The sequence below is a fragment of the Anomaloglossus baeobatrachus genome, chromosome 12, assembly GCF_048569485.1.
Source record: "Anomaloglossus baeobatrachus isolate aAnoBae1 chromosome 12, aAnoBae1.hap1, whole genome shotgun sequence".
NCBI classification, from domain to species: Eukaryota; Metazoa; Chordata; class Amphibia; order Anura; family Aromobatidae; genus Anomaloglossus; species Anomaloglossus baeobatrachus.
The window spans coordinates 144,435,378-144,457,670 of record NC_134364.1 but is presented as its reverse complement, the minus strand read 5'-3'; the positions used below and the strand labels follow the sequence as shown (position 1 = coordinate 144,457,670).

General features: G+C 47.9%; 1 protein-coding gene across 1 annotated transcript in view; it reads right to left on the bottom strand.

Moving 5' to 3' along the window:
• Nucleotides 1-7,247, bottom strand: part of LOC142257827 (immunoglobulin superfamily member 11-like) — a 107,060-nt gene extending 99,813 nt beyond the window's left edge. The window contains exons 1-3 of the mRNA XM_075330063.1: nucleotides 7,171-7,247; nucleotides 2,992-3,152; nucleotides 2,709-2,913 (exon numbers count right to left, since the gene is read on the bottom strand). Coding sequence (XP_075186178.1) covers nucleotides 2,709-2,913; nucleotides 2,992-3,152; nucleotides 7,171-7,225 — 421 coding nt within the window. The 5' untranslated portion in view covers nucleotides 7,226-7,247. The remainder of the gene's footprint in view (nucleotides 1-2,708; nucleotides 2,914-2,991; nucleotides 3,153-7,170) is intronic.
• Nucleotides 7,248-22,293: the final 15,046 nt, after the last annotated feature.

The window sequence follows — 22,293 nt, the reverse complement described above, 5'->3', positions numbered from 1 at the left end:
CTGTTAAAGCAACGTTAAAGTAATGTGCATCCCGTTTCGGGAGGGTTGAAAATGCTTGTGTTAATGTTTTGATCTTTTGCAGTTTAAAAGAAAAATAAAACCGGTGATGGACGGGCAGCCCGAGGACGGTCTGCATTTTGCTAAGGGGGAATGTGTCGCCCTGGACAAGCCAGGGGACACAGGTAACAACACACACACACCCCCACCCCCAGCAGTTCACAGCAGACATCCCCAAAGTGACCTGCTTTCTGCCTCAGACTGACACACCAGGTGGGCGGAGTGAGGAGATGGGGACGCCCACCCTGGAGTGAGCTGACTTGAGGCAGGAAACAAGCCCAGTCTAGTCCTAGGAGAGGAAGAGTGAAGGTCTGCAGAGAGGCAGACAGAGCCAGGGGCCTAGGTTGGAGCCTAGGGCCTCGTAGAGAGAGTCCGGCAGACGCTAGGTGCCGTCTGCAGGGAGCCGGGGAGACAGCTGGTGGAACCGCAGGTAGCCGGGGCTGGGCAGTGGCCCCCCGGTACAGAGTCGGGGAGCCAGCTGGAAGCCGGAGTGCAGGAGAAGGGTGCACGGAAGTAGAAGAAAGGACTTACACCACCAAACTGGGTCAGGGGAGAAACAACAACCGCAGCCGTCTGAGGGTACCCGTCCATCCAGCCGAGTGTTTTACTAAGAACTGTGTCAGTGTCTCAGGCTGAGTGAGTACCACAGTGCCGCAAGGCACAGCGCTGCCCCTGCGTCCCTGCACCCACCAGGCCCTGCATCTCCCATCTCATCACCGGGCCCCGGGATCACCAACCCCTACCCACGGAGGGGCAACACAACACCTGGCTGCTCCGCATCACCATCCCCGGGATCCCCATATTGAGCAGCGGTGGTGAAATCACCACAACCGTGGGTGGCGTCACGGACAATAAACTATCCCCACACCCAACACCCCCTTTCACTCACGGGCGAGGAGTGCCGCTCGAGAAACCCCCGGGATCCGGCCCACAGCTCGAGCCACCACTGAGCAGCAGCCGCCGGACCCGAGCAGAAGGGGTGAGCGTAGTGTGCTGACACCCTCCTCCCCGCCCGCGACATCCTCACAGTACATTCCTTCCCACACACAGTATAATGTCCTCACAGTACATTCCCCACACACAGTAAAATGTCCCTACAGTACATTTCCCCCCACACAGCAAAATGTCCTCACAGTACTTTCCCCTTACACACAGTATAATGTCCCCACAGTACAGTCCCCTAACACACAGTATAATGTCCTCACAGTACATTCCCCCCACACACAGTATAATGTCCCCACAGTACAGTCCCCTAACACACAGTATTATGTCCCCACAGCACATTCCCCCCACACACAGTATGATTTCCCCACAGCACATTCCCCCCACACAGTATAATGTCCTCACAGTATATTCCTCCCCACACACAGTATAATGTCTTCACAGTACATTCCCCTTACACATTGTATGATGTCCTCACAGTACATTCTCCCGCACACAGTATGATATCCCCAGAGTACATTCCCCCCCACAGAGCAAAATGTCCTCACAGCACATTCCCCCACACAGTATAATGTCCTCACAGTACATTTCCCCCAGACACAGTATGATGTCCCCACAGCACATTACCCCACACACAGTATAATGTCCCCACAGTACATTCCCCCACACACAGTATACTGTCCTCACAGCACATTCCCCCACACAGTATAATGTCCTCACAGTACATTTCCCCCAGACACAGTAGGATGTCCCTACAGCACATTACCCCACACACAGTATAATGTCCTCACAGTACATTCCCCCCACACACAGTATGATGTTCCCAAAGGACAGCTCCCCCACACACAGTATAATGTCCCCACAGTATATTCTCTACACATACTGTATAATATCCCCACAGCACATTCCCCCACACACAGTATATTGTCCCCACAGTACATTACCTACACACACAGTATGATGTCCCCACAGTACATTCCCCCTCACAGTATAATGTCCTCACAGTACAGTCCCCCCACACATGGTATAATGTCCTTACAGTATATTCCCCCAACACACAGTATGATGTCCTCACAGTACGTTCCCGCCACACAGTATGATATCCTTATAGTACTTTCCCCCACACAGTATAATGTCCCCACAGTACATCCCCCACTATACAGTATAATATCTCCACAGTATATTGCCACTTATATGACATGTTGTCTCCTTAATACCCACCAATCCCCCCAAAGTTTGGTCCAGATAGTAAGTTCCCCATCAGTATTTTCTGCTTTATGCAGTCTTTCTACAGCTATTCTAGATATACCTTATTTTTGACCGTTTCTCTGTCCTTCCATTATGGGACTGTTGTCAAAGTGACTACTTCTTTCAATGATTTCAAAATTGTCAGGAAGACAAATTCTCTGTAATCAATGAGTGTTGTTAGGATGGTGACTTCCTGTGGGTGTCATTAAGCTGAATACTTCTCTATGTGACATGGATGTCATGAGGGTTTCAGCATCTCTCTATGATGGAATTTTGTCAGGGTAACTACTTCTCTATATGATAGAGTGTTGTTAGAGTGACATTTTCCCTCTGACGGTGGTGTTGTTAGAGTGACATCTCCTCTCTGATGGTGGTGTTGTAAGGGTGATGATCTCACAATGATGGATAGATGTGAGGTAATGGCCTCTGAAATGAGGAAGCTTCTATTTAGTGTCACTTACCAAGCACTGTAAGGCCAACGAGACCAATGTTGGGTGTTGCCCCATCAGGAGGGTTGATGACAGTGCATTGATAGGTCCCAGTATCAGACACACGGCTATGATTAAGGATGATGCTAGCATCTTGCGTTGGCTGGAAAGCAAATGTGACCCTTCCCAAATAATCACTTAGGCTTTCTACGATCTGACCCTGTTCATACGAGATGACCTGTATGGAAGAATGTCACATATTCATATCATTGACAGGCATGGAGTATACAGTGACATGGGGGCATGAGCTACCCACCTGCAGGGGTTGCTGTGGATGCAGCAGTGGGGACACAGTCCAGATGATGTTGAGGCGATTGAGGGCTGCTGTGGTTCTGAAAGAGCAAGGGAGAAGGACACGTCCACCTCTTGTCACCTGGATGCTGGGAGTATTTACAATGACCTTGACTGCCGCACCTACTGCAATACAAAGGCAGACATATGAGACACAAACGAAGGAGCCCTGCGCCGTAACACAGACCAGCCAGCTTGCTTTAATGCTGCAAACCCCTTTGGGCTAAACCTTTTTACTACTTACTACACCAGATCCTAAGTATCAATGATCCAAGAATCAAGAAACAGAAATAGGAAGCGTCTAAACAGAGGACCAACATGGCTGCCTGAAACCTGATAGTTGGGAAGGGATGTGTATGAGACCCATGCGGTATCCCTGCTACATACTGCGAGGATGTGAGCAGCTCCTCAGATGGGCTCAGAAATTCACAAATTGTAACTGAGTAAATGGTTAGGACAAAGAAGTGGGACAAGCCCATCGGGTCCAAGACACACCACACAAAGGGCTAACAATGGTTGCAACTGATCCCTGAACTCTGCAGAAGTCCAAAACCCACACAAACACAAAAGTAATATTGACACTGAGAATGTTTGCCACTTGAAGGATCTTGGATGTTAAGTAATCCATCTGATAATCCAGAATTTATTGCCATTTTCTGAGTAATCTGTCCTTCATGCTTGCTCTGTGGTCTGGTGGGTACCATATCTGTGGATTTTTGTTGGTGTGCCCTGTTCTATAACTAGGTCTGGACTCTATTGATGGGATCCTGATCTTTCCTTCCAGGTCCATTTTGAATTGTGGCCTGGTCTGGACTCCAATGTTGAGACGCAAATATATCTTTTACATAAAAAGCTTTACACTAATCACATCTAACAACCCCAAAACACAACAGATCATCTTCTACAGACTGACTGGATTGTTCCCGTCACAAAATATCATCATTCACACACAATGGTCTATGGTCTAGGTTGGCCTCTGCGGCCATCCAGAATCTGTAGAGTAGGGGCAGTTTTATTTCCATCTCCACTTTGATCACCACATATCTGTCAAGTCTTCACCAGAGTCCGCTCCTGCGACTTCTGCTTCAGTCACCAGGCGCTGCCGTATTCCCGCTGTGGACTGTGCTGGTGATGGGGGAGGAGTAGGTGCCGATGGCTCTGGTGGGCGCAGGCTCCGCTCATACACTAGGTTGGGTTTTCCTGAAGCCGGGAAGTAGCGAAACGTACGTCGGGGTGAGAGGTCGGCGGCACATTTGATTTGTACCCAGGCATATCCCCCGTTATAACCGGGAAGTAGCGAAACGTATGTCGTGGTGAGAGGTCGGTGGCACATTTGATTTGTACCCAGGACGCCCCCCGTTGAAGCCAGGAAGTAGCAAACATACATCGGGGCAAGAGGTCGGCGGCACATTTGATTTGTACCCAGGTAATTGCCATTTGTTGTGTTGTGAATTTTATTTTTGTATATATGCGGTATAATTTATATTACCTCCATACAACGCTTAGCACTATGTTGCTTTGGGATTAGCCCCATCTATTGACAGAGTTTGGTAATACATTCACAACATTATACTACTGCGTTACTTGCACAGCACATATAACGATTCACATTTTTTGTGTGACCTATTGAGTGTTCTGTATTTTTGTATTAGCATCCCCGCTTTGATATTTTTTTATATTTATATTCCCTTGATACATACTATTTATTTAATAAGGGCTATGTGCAATTTTATGCACTTGGACACTTTATACATATTGCCTGTATACCGTGGTGAATGTATTTATGTGGGGAGATAGTTTAATTTTTAATGAACTCACGCACCAGTCACTTTCTATCTTAATTCGGATATTATTATGTGCAATTTTGTTTGCTATGCCGCTATGTCCTCTTTTCTTTTCAGCACACATCTCTTTTAATGTTTTTGGTAAATTTTAATATTTTTCTTCAATAAAAATTCATATTTTGATTTTGGATTTATTGCTCCTTTTTTGATAAATTATATATATTTTTCAAATTGTTGTTGCATGGGTTTTCCTGGTGCCTGTAGTACCACTGGCTGAGTGTAGGTGGTGTCTGTCTTCCAGCTGAGGTTGCCACAATTCAGCTTCAGCCAATGGGAAGACACCACACCCTTTTTATCCCCTCTTCTGTCTGCTGGCCATTGCCAGATACGGATTGTATTCCTGCGAGAATCTGGTTCCCCCCTGCTCTGATTATTGACTCCTGCTTTGACCCCAGTATGCTCTCTGACTATTCTCCTGCCTGCCGTATTTGTACCTCGCTGCCCGATCCGGATTTGACCTCTGCTTTGTTTTCTGATTACGTCCTTGCCTGCCTGATTCTGTCTCTGTTTTGCATTTCCCAGTTTGACCCTGCCTGGCTACTACTCTCTTCAGACTGCAGCTTACCACAGGTAGTGATGTCCGGGGCTTTGTGTAATTCCAAATCCCTGTATAGGGGGTTAAAGGGTTTCAGGTTCTCGGGGTCCTGCTTTGTGAGCAGCTCTCCTGTCCATTACAGCCAGTCTGAGCCTGTGGTTCCAGGCAGAAGTTACAATAACTCCTGTAAGGTCCATATTTATAGAGTCCATTTACAGAATGACCAGTGGAGAAATTACTTTAGTGTTACTCATCATTATTTATGTTGGCATGTCTGCCTGGGTGTAGGTTTTCAAAAGGGTCCTTATGGGAAATGTTGTGTCCCATCTAATGAAATTAAGATGAATAACCTGAGACCAACAATGCTTCCTTTACACCTGGCCTTTGAACAGTAACCAAAAGTATCTGCACCAATGTATAACAAGCCATTCACCCTCTGTTCTCATACACAAGGATAAAAGGTTCTCCAGCAGTCTGTCCCATGCTGGCCACCAAAAAGTGACAACCTTTCAAAGTTTCATATTACTTAAAAATTTGTATTTTGTAAAAAACCTACATAAAACAATGGTATCAAATTTATCTAAGACTCAAATATCTATGGGTAGAGAAGCACAGAGGGTTTCAATATCTGTCCAAAACTCCATTACCCCAACCTTCCAAAATCCCATCATTTCAACCATGCAGACCCCCAGGACCCCATCAACAGCTATGACAACCTCTGAGACCCCTCACCCGAGACATCTTAACCTCCAGGGCCCTATGACCTATTACAAGGTAATTTTCAGTTCCCATCACTACAAGCATACAGACCTCCAAGACCCCATCAACACAACCTTGCTAATCACTAGGACCCCATCGCCCCCAATAACTTAACATTTACGACCCTTTCACCTAAACCATGCCAACTTACTGGACCTGATCACTCTAGCCATGTTGACCATTAAGACACATTCACACCAATTATACAAGTCTCCAAGAAGCTATTACTCTCAACCTCGAAAATCTACAAGATCCAATCACCCCAGAAATGCTAACCTCTAGGAACCCCATCACACCAGCCATTCCAAACACAAGGAGCAGATCACTAGAACCATGCCAACCTCCCAGGCAATATCACCCTGACTTCAAAGATCCAGCTATACTAACCTCCAACTCCTTTTCACCCCAGCCATGGTAACCTGAAGGATACTATCATTACAGCCAATGGAATGTTAATGGATTCCAACTATGTTACTATGGTATGTTGACCTGCAACCCCCATATCACCATGGACAAGTTAGTCCTCTGGACCCTTCATTCCAGCAATGCCAACTATTAAGACCATTTACCTCCAGCAATGCTAATCCAAAATTACCTATCACCATAACAAGTTAACCTTGGGAACCATTTCCAGACACCTTGATCTTAAGGACCCTATCATTCTATACTGAGCCATAAGACAAAATCACCCAACACATGCTCATCTTTAGGTATCTATCCCCCCCCCCATCAATTTACCCTTTGGGACTGATCATTCCTACCATGGTGACCACCAGGACAGTAATCCCAATCATGCATAACTCCATGGACACCATTTACCCAGCCATGCTGACACCAAGCATCCTGTTACCCAAGGCATACTGAATACTAGAGTCTCCACCATGGATTTCTTTTTCAGTTTATAATCTACTAATCCACAATAATGGAAAGCACAAGCTAATCCATGAGCAGTAGGAGATTGTAAACATAGGGGCAGTTCTGAAGAGGTCGCATGTTGGTATGTTACCTGTGAGGGTACTGTACAGAAGGCACATGTGGCTCAGGAGAGTCTCCTTCCTCATGGTGCAGGGAGGCAGATATCGTGTTGGTACTATCATCAGAGGTCTGTCCGCTGTTTGTGCTTATCCAGCGCCCTCCACCCTGTGTACCTCCCGGGGTCACCCCCTTCCCCCTCCTAATTATTTGCTCCATTTCTTCTGCTCCATTTCTCCCTCTGTCTCTCTCGTCAGTTCCTTTGTGCCCACCACATTTCTACATGCCCCTTCCAGCTTGTTTTGTGGTAATAAAAACATTGCCAAAGCTGCAGTTTAAGGTATGACCCATAAATATGGCAGGTTTCAGCCCAGAACCTTCTGTCATGGGTAGTTGTGAGAAGCTCTACAGGCCAGGTATACAAGCCCTATCAAGAGAATATCCAATACTAAAGAATAAAATCCAAAATGTATTAATATAAAATTAAAAAGGCAAGGTAGACAGTAATGAAAAAGTGCATTTGTACCACAAAAACGACAGCAGAAAAAAGAGCAGCAATTACAGTACAATGATAGGAAAAATTGTTTGCTCAGGGAAAACAAATTTCAGAAAAGTGCAATTATTACAAGATGTTTGCAGAAAGGAGTTCGTGAATAAATATGAGGCAAGTCATAATCAATTGTACAAAAAATAATACAAAGGGCTATGACTATGGATAGTGTCCCAAATGACGTATACAGACAATCCATAAAGTGCATACAAAAAACATAGCCATTATATCTCAAAATGTTTGCAAAATATGTAAATCAGAAACTCCCAAACTGATATAAAAGTCTTGTGACTAAAAAATATGTTTAACTTGAAAACAAAATAGGAAGTGGACATGGCGAAAGATGAAAACAGGCAGAGCACCATAGTACATAGGAAAACAATGTCCAAAAATCAAGGGTGTATACCTGAGGCCGACACCAGAGCCCTACACGTGTTTCTGCCTATAGCCTTCGTCAGGGGGGTGTGGTGTCAGACAGCAGGAAGGAAAGGGTATATATACCGCTGAAAAACAATCAGATTTCATATCTGGGATTTAGTTATATGGCACACATGCTAACAGACCGGTGAATAGCTGTGAGGCATCCCAGAGTGTGTCGTCCAGGGGGCGGACCCGTTGACGCAAAGCAGCCAAAAACCATATGTGAGAACATCACATGGTCCAGGTAAGTCACAAGACCGGGTCCGAACAGGGGGCGAAGCTGGTGAAGCAAGCAGCCAAAGACCACGCGAGATCAACACATGGTCCAGGCAGGTCACATGACCGGGTCCGAGCCATTACCAACCTGTTTAGAAAACCTTTTTTCCACCTATGACTCTTCCTAAGTGGGGTTGTAAACCTTGCGGGAAGTGTGTTGCTTATCCTAATGCAGACACGGCCACAGAATTCTTCAATTCTGATGGTACAATAAAATTTTTTATAACCCATAGCATCACTTGCAAGACACGAGCACGTACATGTTATGCAACTTGCCCCTGTCCTTTGATTTATGTGGGCCTTACTAGTAGAGAAATGAAAGTTGCCATTCGTGAGCATGTTTGCGACATTAAACTTGCCAAAACTGAAACGGATTTAGGTTCTCTGAAGACAATTGCAAGGCACTTTTGGGAAGATCACAACTGTGATGCATCGTTACACACACAGCAAATCCATGGCAGCCGCCAGTGCCTCCAGTAAAATTAGAATTAAATAAAAACTAAATAACCAGCGATTTTCATTTTGTATTAGAAATACTTGATTTCATAATCACTATTTTTAATACAAAAATAAAAAACTGCGATACCTTACCTTTAAGGGTTATAGGCATTGACCATATTATTTCTGGTATTAGTGGAGGCAATGTTATCAGAAGATTGGCCCAAAAGGAATGCAAGTGGATCTGCACCCTCAATACGGTTCAGCCCATGGGATTAAATGAAAATTTGAGCTTTGCTTCATTCCTTCGTCCCTCCTGACTAGAGATGAGCGGTGTTTGAATTGAACTGGTCGCCAATCTCAAATTTGACCTGTTTTAGGTGATGTTCGAGTCGTTCGACGAACGCGAACAATTATTTTTAAGTTCGACAGTTCGAGGTTATGTTCGGTCACCAAAAGCGTAAACTGGCTTTTCACGGTAAGTCTAAATAGGAGAGAGAAGGCGCAATAGGGTCTTACCCGATATATTGGGTGGGAAAGATCATGTAAAAGTGATGCACTCACCTGATCGAGTTGTGCCAGTCACAACTCCTTTAACAGCATAACGTGAGCGCCAAAAAGGTCCAGCAGCAGCCCTGTTGCACAAGTAGAATATCAGCAGCAGCCCTGTCTTTTTCTTCTGTTGATTTTCACGGTAAGTGTAATGCGATCATTGTTTCTCTCGCACCCATGCAAATTAATGAGGCGAGAGAAAAATCGCAATGCACTCGCGGTACACCGGTATACCTCGAGTGCAGGGCGAGAATGGCAATAGCCGGCAATGGAGGAGAGAGAGAAATTCCTCCCCTCCTCCGTGCCGGCCCGCCCCTCCGCAGCACCGGCCCACCTCCCACAGCTGAGGTCTGCTCGCACGAACGGACCTCAGTCGCAGGGATACTAGCATGACACTCGGCTCTGCTGTACTGCCAGCGTGAGCCCAGTGTCATGCAAGGAGATCGCAGTAATCCCCATGTGGCCCCCAGCCTAATATCCAACTTCAGTGTATGGTGTGCGGGAGGGCGGGGGCTGGATTTAGATCAGTGCTGCTGAAATAATGACGATCTCCTTTTTTTTTTCCCCTAACCGCATGTACAGTGGGGAGGTGCAAGCTGTCAGCCAATCACACACACACACACACACACACACACACACAGCAAAGCACATTTTGCACACAAGCAAGGGCATGTGTCATTGGCTGTGTATCAAAAAAAGAAGATAACACAGCACTTCTGTGAAGAAGAATGGGTGCTCTGGAAGGGTCCAACCCCGTACAGACAAAAATAATTGTCCCCTTTCCTATCCTTCACTATGTAATTTGCTATATACAAAAAATATTTTTCTGAATAAATTGTAATTTTCAATTAATATGTGACATATATTGTCTAAATCTTTCATCACTGTGTATGTGTGACATTTTATTTTATGACAGACAGTCAATTGTCAGCTTGATGACCGAAACGTTACTGAACTGAACTGTTTACTGTGAACCACAAAATAAACAAATTTTTCTTTTCAATTATTATTATTGGCTGTGTATGTCACATGTCCTTGCCCTATAAGACCCGAACATTTTCCCCATCGCCACCATTACCTCAGTGCTGCAGTTGTGTGTCAGTCACCTCACCGCTACTGCTGCTGTGGGCGCTATAAAGTTTAATAGAGAGATAGGTTTAGGGAGTAGGGACTAGTTGTAATTTAAGCCCTTTTGAGGGCTAGGTTAGAGCAGTTCCTAGCAATTTTTGCCAGGCAGGTGTGTGACAGTGCTGTGCAAGTGTTTTTTCACAGCATCTGGCCAAACCTAGCTCAGGCAATCCTTTTGGGCAGGTAGTGTAGCACTGCTGTGTAGAAAGCTACACCCCCTGTCTATCCAGTAGCTATTTTTTTACTGCAGCTACCCCAGGCAATCCCTTGGGCATAGTAGCAGTGTCTGGTAATCAGTGATGTAGCCCAGCTTTTTCAGTAAGCTACACCACCTGTCTATCCAGTAGCCAATTTTTAACTGCAGCTACCCCAGGCAATCCCTTCGGCATAGTATCAGTGTCTGATAGTCAGCGGTGTAGCACTCTTGTAAAGTACTACCTGTTTCCAGTAGCCATTTTTTTTACTGCAGCTACCCCAGGCAATCCCTTGGGCATAGTAGCAGTGTTTGGCCACTCAGCTCTGCTCGATTTCCATCCAATTTTTTTGCCAACAACTGCAGAGTTGTCAATTTGTTCACATACAAAATGAGTGGCAAAAGGCCAGATGCTGGTGGAAAGGGGAACAGGCGTGTTGGAAAGGGAAAAAATGTTTGTGTCCGTGGAGTAGGTGGGAAAGCAACAGTAGCATCTGCTGAAGAAAGACCATCTTCCAGCCAAAGTAAGATGTCTACTTCTTTCCGTGGACAATCTGATATGATCCCTTTCTTACGGACATGACCATCGCTACCAAATGTAGATGAGGCACAAAAAGAGCAGGTGCTTGAATGGATCTCAAGTGCTCCATCAAGTGGCCTCTCCTCCACCTCAACTTCCACATCCCAAATACTCCAGTCCTCTGAGGTGTCACCCCCAATCGCACTTGCTTCCTACCAGCTCTCAAGTCTCTACCCGCCCTGCTAAGTATGGGGTAACAGAGATGGTTGAGTCTGCAGAGCTGTTCAGTCACACTATAGGCTGGGAATCAGAAGTCTGCTCCAAAGCTGCAGTGAGTCCAGACAAGTAAATGATCTGCACTGATGCCCAGAAGCTTTGTGAGTCAGATTCAGGCCCAGATGAAGAAGGTTCTGAGCATAATGTAGACCCTCTGCTGATGACGATGAGACTCAGATACCTGATTGGAACGACAACTTGACTATTCGGTCAGGGCAGGAAGAGGTTAGTTCTGAAAACGAGGGAAGTGAGAACACACAGGGTGATGATGAGGTTGGAGATCTCACTTACTGTCAACTCACAATCAGCCAGTCGATGAGGTCAGCAGAAGAGGTGGAGGAAGATGCTACTGACGACGAGGTTAGGTTGCACCTTCCTGGACAGAGATGGAGTACTGGAAGCACATCAACAACTGCATCCTCAGCCACAACTCTGCCTCTGAGCAGAAGTCGGGGTGGCTCTGCAGGTCGCATGGGCTCTAAGCCTTGCCTAGCCTGGGCCTTTTTTGACATCGCAAAGGATCACCCAACTCATGTCATCTGTAAGATTTGTCGCCAATCTCTAACTAGAGGCCAAAAACTCATTTGTTTGAGTACTTCCGTACCGCCCCATGCTCGGCGGTAGCCGAGCCGCTCGGATCCGGACCTTCAGTGGGTGGCTCGAGGGTCTCCGGACCCGGGGGTCCTGCGGTCACTCCAATCAAAAGGGGGGTTTGTGGTTTGGGGACGTAGTTGTACGGCTGAAGCCGTGTTAAGTTCGTGACGGCACCCACGGGATGTGGTGAAGGTGGACACCACCTCTGCAGTTACGGGGCACCCGGGGGAGATGGTATGCAGCAAGTTGTTAGCCCCTCCGTGGGCAGGGATGGTGGACCTGGGACCCGTTGGGGGTGTTTGGCGGTGCAGGGAGATGGGCGGCCGGAGGGCACTGATGTACTCACGATTGGTAAAAACACAAGTCTCTGGTAAACCAAGGTGATGGTGGTCGGTGCCCGCAGCCGGCTGCAGTCTGGTCCCCCACCCAGTTGGTGGTCTCTGCCTTTCTCCTGAACCTGTTTGTGATGTTGGACTACCTGCGCTTGCAACTTCAGGAGTCCGCTCCCGGCTAGTGGTCGCCTAAGGAGCCTGTTGCCCACAGACGCTGGCCCGTGGGATCTCTGAGCCGTGGCGGTGGCGTTCTATCCCCCTTGTTGGGCTGTTGTCTTCAGTCGAGACTTTGGGTGGGACAGGACCTCAAGTCCTGGCCACAATTAGTTAATTAGCTAGCCCCCAGTAGCTTCTGGACCTAGCTTCAGGGTCTGAGTACCCCCCTTTGTGCTCCAGTTTCCGAGTCGGTTCCCCAGGTCGGTACCGGCGGTCCACTACCCTATCCCGGTCCACCACGGTTCCACCGAGCCGTCTTCCTGGATCCTGCAGACAGAGGCCTCCGTATGCCTTCTAGCCAGAGGTACCAGGGCTCCTACCCTGGCACTTGTCAGTTAGATGCAGACCTGACACACAGGCCTGCTTCCACTTTGCTACACCTCCACTAACAGACTGCAGACTGAACTCAGCAACTATTGAACTGTTTTCCCGCCCCAGGCTGTCTAGACTCCTTGGTGGGCGTCTTCCAACCGCCTGGTTCCGCCCCCTGGTGTGTCCATCAAGCCCTGGGGGTGGTGACTAGGGTTTTAAATGTTTGGCTGTTGTTACCTATGAGGGACAGGTGTAATGCGGGGCCCTATCTGTGACTACCTGGCTGGCCAGGGCGTCACACTTCGTCCATGAACCATCACATGGATATGAAGCATAAGTCGCAGTGGGAAGCTCACTGTGCTACAATGCGGCCTAGCGGGGCGGGCCAACCACTGTCTACCCCATCAAGTGCATCCGCGTGCTCTTCATCCTCTGTGACTGTGGGAACAGCAGTCACACATACTTTTGGACGCAGACCTTCCACCTCTGTACCCGCAACAGGCAGTGTGATTGGCAGGTCGTCAGTTGTTTTGGAAGTGGAAAGAGCTGCTGGTGTTGAGCTCTCTCAGACATCGAGAGCACCACCTTTGGATGAAGGAAACATTATGTCTCCGCTTGCACCTTCCTCACAGACCAGCAGTTTGCCAGGGACACCCTACTCAACGCCGTCTCAGCACAGCAGCCAGCCCTCGGTCCCTCAGATGTGGACAAGTAAAAGACCATTTCCTCCTAGCCATGACAAAGCTAAGAGGTTGAATTTCAGCATCTGCAAGCTGTTGGCTACAGAAATGCTGCCTTTCCACCTGGTGGACACAGAGGATTTTCGAGAACTTATGTCCGTCGCAGTGCCCCAGTACCAGATGCCCAGTCGCCACTACTTCTCCAAGAAAGGTGTGCCTGCGCTACACCAGCATGTCGCACACAACATCACCGCTTCCTTGAAAAACTCTGTGTGTGACAGGGTGCATTTCACCACAGATACTTGGACTAGTGAGCATGGACAGGGGCGTTACATGTCGCTGACTGGGCACTGGGTAACTATGGTGAGAGATGGAGAAGGGTCTGCTGCACAAGTCTTGCTGTCCCCACGAGTTGTGCGTCAATCCTCTGCATGTAGAAGTTCCTCCACTGCTTCTGCCTCCTCAACCTCGTCTCGATCCTCCACCTCCGCCCAAAGCCTGTCTGGTAAGGCCACCTGCGTTGTAACTGCGCACAAGTAATCCCGCACACCTCCTTACTATGGTGGCAGCAGAGCTCAATGGCATCAGGCGGTCTTTACTTTGAAATGTCTGGGAAATGTGAGTCACACAGCTGAGGAGTTGTGATCAGCTCTGGAGACCGAGTTTCATCAATGGTTGTCTCCACTCAAGCTGCAGCCAGGGAAGGCTGTATGCGACAATGATGCAAACCTGGGTGCGGCCCTTCGCCGGGGCAATGTGACACACGTGCCTTGTATGGCTCACGTGGTGAACCTGGTTGTCCATCAATTTTTAACCCACTATCCTGGCCTACATGGGCTTCTGCAGAGGGCACGGTCGCTATGTGCTCACTTCCGACGTTCACACCCCGCAGCTCAATGACTTGCATTGCTCCAGAAGTCTTTAAGCCTGCCGGTTCACTGGCTGAAATGCAATGTGCCGACATGCTGGAATTCGACTGTGCACATGTTGCAGCGACTGTGGCAGCACTGCCGAGCCCTGGTGCAATACGTTATGACGTATAGCCTGGGCCAACGAGATCAAGAGGTGGGGCAGATCACGCTGCTGGAGTGGTCTCAGATCAAGGACCTATGCACCCTTCTGCACAGTTTTGACATGGCAACGAATATGTTTAGCACTGACGATGCCATTATCAGCAAGACAATTCCGGTCATCTACATGCTGGAGCACACTCTAAACAGTATTCGGAGTCAGGTGGTGGGACAAGAGGAAGGGGAGGAAGTAGAGGAGGAGTCATATGCGGAAGGGATAACAAGATCTCCAAGGTCCAGACGGTCAGCAGCACCAAGGCGGCAGGCATGGGACAGTGGGGGAGAGGGATTAACAAGGGCGCTTGGTAGCAGCCAAACTGTTGAGGAAGGTGCAGGAGCCCAGAAAGAAATGGAGGACGAACTGGCGATGGGCATGGAAGACTCAGCAGATGAGGGAGACCTTGATCACATTTCTGTTGTGCGAGGTTGGGGGGAGAGGGAAGAGGAAGGAAGCATGATTCTCACCTCGCCGCCACCAACACAACAAGGACTTGGTCCTCCTGGATGCGCAAGACACATGAGCGCCTTCTTGCTGCACTACCTACAACATGACCCTCGGATTGTAAGAATTCGAAGTAATGCTGACTACTGGGTTGCCACACTCTTAGATTCCCGGTACAAGTCAAAATTTGGCGAAATAATTCCTGCCATACAAAGGGACGCACGTATGCAGGAGTATCAGCAGAAGCTGTTTCACAATCTTAGATCGGCTTTTCCACTAAACACCAGTGGTGCACAGAGTGAATCTCACAGTTCTAACTTGCCAACCATGGGACTGTCGAGTCATCACTCAAACCATACCAGCAACACCGTATGTGGTGGTAACAGCAATTTTATGGAATCGTTTCATGATTTTTTAGACCATCCTTTGCAAGGTGAGAAGACACAAGAAGTCTCACACATTGTCAATGTGCCGCACCTGCTCTGACCCGGATCCACAGTGGCTCGAGGGGTCTCCGGATCCGAGGCGGGGTCGCGCGGCTACCCCAGAAATAGAAAGAGGGAAATGTGTTTTGGGGTGATGAATGGGATAATGTTCGTGACGCCACCCACGGTGTGTGGTAATGGGAGAGACCACCACTGCGGTTGCGGAGCCCGGTGACAATGTTGAAGCAGCAGGATGTTTAACCCCTCCGTGGGTAGAATGGAATGGAGTCTGGAACCCGTCGGGGTGAAGGGATATGGGGTACTCACACAGTCCAAAGTCACTGACGCTGACACCAGGAAAAACAAACTCTTGAATGCTCTGTTTCTCTTGGTTGAGCACGCTGGGTCCATGCCCCTTTGGTGTTGCTGGTTGGTCTGAAGCCTTGTCCCTTGGCACTGTGTGTAACTTGGTAGATCCCTTTCGCCTACAACTACTCGGGTCCTGCTCACCTGCATGGCTAGCAAGGTGAGCCTGCTCTCAGGGTTCACGCTTGGGATTTCCTGGACGATTTTGGGAAGTCCTATCCCCCTCGTTGCGCTAGTACCCCAATTCTGGAGCGGGTGGGGAACAGTTCCTGAAGACTCCGTTCCTGTCAGGTGAATTACTGGGCTGCATGAAGCTACTTCCCAGCCTAGGGTCCGCGTACCCCGTCGTGCCCTGGCCCCTGCCCGGTTGTAGCATAAGGCAGCCGGCCTGCTCTCTGTAGCGGCACCGTACCCCCTGTCACTACCACCTGCGACTGGGGTTCCAGCTCCTTCTGGCCAGGCCAACGTCTGGCACCCGGACCGGGTACAGGAGCCCAGCTCCACAGCGTGATCTGCACTGTCACCGCTGTCTCACTGCTCAACTCTACTCCACTCAACTACTGACATCTCTGCCCTCCCTCTTCCATCCCCCTATCTGGGTGGCCCTATTCCCCTCAGGCTGCCCAATGGGTGGTTGGTGGGTGTGGTGCAGAGTGTTCCTCAGGATTTATGTACACCTGCTGGTAGCAACACCAAATTGACAGGACCCGTAACCAAGGAGGAGCGGGTACCATGCAGAAGGGTAGATTACACGGCACCCTTGTGATGACCTGATAGGCCAGGGCGTCACATCAACGCCTGGAGAGGATGATACAGGAGTATCTCCAAGTGAACATAGATGCCATGACTCTGCAACTGGAGTCTTGCTCATTTTGGGCTTCCAATATGGACAAATGGCCTGAGCTCGCCACTTACGCCTTGGAGATCTTGTCGTGTCCCGCAGCCAGCGTTCTCTCGGAACGTGTGTTCAGTGCTGCTGGTGGTGTGCTGACAGATAAGCGCACGCGTCTGTCCAGTGACATTGTGGACAGACTAACGTTCATCAAGATGAATAGGTCATGGATCCGCAAAGACTTTTCTACCCCTGTGTCATCCTGTGGAGACTAAAGGCTTGTGGATTTTTGAATGTGCTTCATGAACATAACCATTTTAAGTTTGCAACTGTGGGATAATTGATGCCACTTAAGTGGTGTCTGTGCCCAAATTTGTGGAAAAAATTGAGACTCTTGTTGGAGTCCTCTTGCTGTGTTTTACATGATTTTAGAAGGGCATGACATGCCTATATCTGTGTCTCCTCCTCCTTTTACTCGTCCAGCTCTTTTCTTTTCGCATGAGTCTATGTACTTGTCACTTTCCCATGTGTTTGTTGTGTCTTCTGAGTAGTTTGTCACCTTTTGGACACCTTAGAAGGTGTTTTCTATGTGTTTGTATGTGTTTGCCTGCCATTTTTTTCAATGGTGATCGACGGTGTTCGAAAGTGTTTGTCGAACGTTTGACGAACACACCTGCAGTTCGACGAACCAAACCGAACTCGAACACTTGGGTGGTGGCTCATCAATACTCGTGACATTTATACTACTGTCATTATATGGTACATTGGATCTCTTGTGCATCTATGTTGTTGTATATTCCAGTACCATACGTCATCACGTTTTAGTGTTGGCAATACATATATATTAATTTATATTGCCTTTTAATTATTTTTTTCTACTAGTTTCTCACAAGAAACAAGAACAAGAAAGTTTCAGTGGCGTTTATCGATCTTTCTGCCGCATATGATACTGTGTGGAGGGAAGGACTTTTATATACATTTCTGAAGGTGATTCCATGTAAGAAAATGATGTACCTCTTGAACAATATGATTGCAAATCGAACTTTTCATCTTATTATGGGTGATTCAACCAGTTGTAAGAAATCTTTAAACAACGGACTGGCCCAGGGATCAGTGCTGGCACCTCTCCTGTTTGCCCTGTACCTAGCTGATATTCCTAAAACAGTGTCACGGAAATTTGGATATGCCGATGACTGGGCACTTGCTATGGTAAGCAAAACAATGGAGGAAGCAGAGGATGTTCTTACAAAAGATCTTAGTGTAATGGGAAAGTACTTCCGACAATGGAGATTAAAACCTAACCCATCAAAAACGGAAGTTTGTTGCTTTCATTGACACAATGCAAGTGCCAAGACTGAACTTAAAGTACAATTTGAAGGCCAATCTGTTAAACACAATTTCAATCCTAAGAACTTAGGTGTAACCCTTGATAGAAGTCTAACTTTTAAATCCCATCTGGATAAATTGGCACAGAAACTGAAAGCACGTAATAATATTATTCCGAAACTTTGTGGATCCTCATGGGGCTCGGCAACATCTGTTTTGAGAACATCTACTCTTGCCCTGATGTACTCTGCTGCAGAATACTGTGCTCCAGCATGGTTAAATAGCTGTCATGTAAACTAAATTGACACTCAGCTGAACAACTCTTTGCGTATAATATCTGGTGCTATTAGACCTACACCTGGTCACTGGTTACCTGTGCTGGGTTATATCGCACCCGCAAATCTAAGAAGACAAAAGCTCCTACTTAAAGAGTACACTAAAGTAGTGAATAATGAAAAACTTCCAATACACCAAAATATCAGAGATGTTACAATACAACGATTGAAATCAAGATATCCACCCATCCGAACTGCAATCACCTTGCATGAACAAATCTTCAATTTAGAGGAGAAATGGCGAGAACTTTGGGTCAATGTAGTAGAAGGTGATCCCCAAATGTTCCCTAATTTACAAAACCCTCCACCAGGCTTCAATCTACCAAGGAAAACATGGGTTACTCTAAATCGTATCAGAACAAACTTTGGCGTCTGTGCAGATTTTATGTATAAGTGGGGAAAATAGGACTCTCCGACCTGTGACTGTGGAGCAGATCGTCAAACTATCCAGCACATTGTTGAGGAGTGCCCCCTGAGATCCTACCATGGTGACAAGAAGGATTTCTATATTGTAAATGATAACGCTATTGCATATATAGAAAATCTTGATATTCAAATTTGATTTTTATCCTTTTGATATTTTTCAATCACTGTCTATTGTCTGGTGTTTATTTTTATATGATGGTAAGATATACGTTCATACGATTATATATTATGTGGTGAGAAACTAGTATTTATTTATGTGTTGTGTTGGCCTGCTATTTTGGTTTCCTGGGTATATCTATGTATTTTGTATTCTTTCTAATTTTTATCTATTATCTTATAGTATATAAGTGACGAGACTGCCTATCACTTGGAGCACTAAATCTTTGATGGTCTTCATTTCTCATCATTCAACTTTATTTTACTACGAGAATAATGAAGAAGTTCAAGATGAAGAAAAAGTATACAAATTAGACTAAATTACTTACCAGTAATGGGATTTTCCGGAGTCCACGAGAGCACCCACTGAGAGAGAGGGATCCGCCCCATCACACAGGAAGCCTATAAGAAAAAGGGTGGTCCCTCTCCCTCATCAGTTGGATTTCAGAGCATTGGAGAGGAACTGCAATGCATTAGTATGACACAAAAGAAAATAAGAACACCAGAAAGAAATACCACATCAACCAAAGGACTGAAAGAGACAATAGGGATAGGGGTGTGCGGGTGCTGTCGTGGACTCCGGAAAATCCCATTAGTGGTAAGTAATTTAGTCTTTTCCTATCGCCACGACAGCACCCATTGAGAGACTTTCAGAGACAATGCAACCTAGGGAGGGACCACCGCCTGCAGCACCGATCTCCCGAAAGTAAGGTCTGTTGTAGAGGAGAGATCCAATCTGTAGTAATTATAGAAGGTGGAAGGTGAAGACCAAGTAGCAGCCTTACATATGTGAGCGATGGAGACATCCGCCCAGGGCCGGCGCCAGCACCCGGCAAACCCGGTCAAATGCCGGGGCCCTGAGCTGCCGGGGGGGCCCACTCGTGGTGGCAGGAGTGGCGCACCGCTACTCAGGAGGGCCCAGTGGCCGCGCTGTCACCGCCCCCCCCCCCGGAGGATAGCGCTTTAAATTGCATCGGCATCGCAGGTGCCGATACAATTGAGAGCAATGATGATGCGGTGCGCTCCCTCTCTTATCATTCTCCCCGCTGTAACTATCGGCGTTCTGACAGCTCTGCAGCAGAGTGCGGTGACGTCATCACTGCGCGCCTGCTGAGAGGTCAGAGCGAGCGACAGCAATGGACGACGCGCCGAGGAGACCGGATCAGCGGGGGAACGAGGAGAAGTGAGCCGCCCCTCTACTGACACTGGGCACCCCTGACTCACAGGCCGGCCACTACACAAGCGGCACTAGTACACAAAGGGGCCCGGCAGCCGCTCTGCAGAGCCGGCTGCCGGGCCCCTATGTGTAGTGCCGCTGTGTAGTGGCCGACAATGCGACCGTCAGGAGGCCGGCCTGTGAGTCAGGGGAGCCCAGTATCAGTAGAGGGGCCCCTGACCTGGAGAGGCCCACCAGCCGTTTCTGAGCTGCAGGAGTGCTCCTGACCTGCACAGCAGATGGAATAAGCCATCCTGCAGGACTTGCGATGATGTCACGCCCATGTGACTGTGTGGGAGGAGACACAGGATTGCCTTCAGAAAGCAAAGATACTGAATCCTGAAAGAGATTTGGACACATGACTGGTAATAAGAAAAGAGGGGACATGAGGGGGCTGCAGGGTGAGGGGCATATGAGGGCTGCAGACTGTGACAGAAGGATGTGAAGGGGTGCAGAGTGTTTGAGAGGGGTAAGTTGGGGTACAGGCAGGGTGAGATATGTGGGCAGAGTGTGTGAGATATGGGGGTGTAGTGTGTGTGATCTGGGGGGTGCAAGCTGTATGAGATGTGGGGGTGTAGTGTGTATGATACGGGGGTGTTGGCTGTATGAGGAGCAGGGTGTGTGAGATATGGGGGTGTAGTGTGTGATCTGGGGGGTGCAGGCTGTATGGGGAGCAGGGTGTGTGAGATATGGGGGTGTAGTGTGTGTGATCTGGGGGGTGCAGGCTGTATGGGGAGCAGGGTGTGTGAGATATGGGGGTGTAGTGTGTGTGATCTGGGGGGTGCAGGCTGTATGGGGAGCAGGGTGTGTGACATATGGGGGTGTAGTGTGTGTGATCTGGGGGGTGCAGGCTGTATGGGGAGCAGGGTGTGTGAGATATGGGGTTGTAGTGTGTGTGATCTGGGGGGTGCAGGCTGTATGGGGAGCAGGGTGTGTGACATATGGGGGTGTAGTGTGTGTGATCTAGGGGGTGCAGGCTGTATGGGGAGCAGGGTGTGTGAGATATGGGGGTGTAGTGTGTGTGATCTGGGGGGTGCAGGCTGTATGGGGAGCAGGGTGTGTGACATATGGGGGTGTAGTGTGTGTGATCTGGGGGGTGCAGGCTGTATGGGGAGCAGGGTGTGTGACATATGGGGGCAGGGGAGTAACTACCGCGGTCGCAGGGGTCGGAAGGAGAAGAGAGGTACTTGTTTTTTTATTTTGCTGGCTGCATGACACATGGAGGCCTGGGGGTGCTGGCTGCATGATACATGGAGGTCTATGGGACTACATAATAAACATGAAGGACACCTTATACATGGACTAGGGGTGCATTATACATGGAGGAGTATGGGGCTGCATAATACAAAATGAAGGACACCTTATACATGGAATATAGGGGTACATTATACATGGAGGAGTATGGGGCTGCATAATACAATATGATTTATGGCGCTACATTATAATACATATAGGACTATGGGGCTACATTATAATATATGGAGGGATATGGAGGCTACCTTATACATGGACTATGGGTGTGCGTTATAAACTGGAGGCCTATGTGGTGCAGTATAATATATGGAGATATAGCAAATGGAGAAAAAGACATGGATCGCACATTTTGGGATGTGCGATACATGTCTTTTTCTCCATTTGTTATATTAATATATGGAGAACTATGGGGTGAATTATAATACATGGAGAACTTTGGGGAAATGCATTGTAATACATGGAGAACTATGGGGGTGCATTCTAATATATCAAGGGTTATGTGGGACCCTTTATATTATACGGAAGGCTATGTGGGGGCCATTATAGTATTTGGAGATCTATATACAAGGGGGGACAAAGATACAAGTATGGGATGGAAATGTTTTGTCCTGAGGGAAAAAGGCTCTTTCCCTCAGCACCCAGCTTTCCCATGCTCTGCTGTACATCTCTCAGCACCCAGCTTTCCCATGCTCTGATATGGGAAAGCTGGGTGCTGAGGGAAAGATGTATAGCAGAGCATGGGGAAGCTGGGTGCTGAGGACAAGATGGATTTCAGATCATGGGAAACCTGGGTGCTGAGGGTAAGAGCCAAGTGTCAGCGTC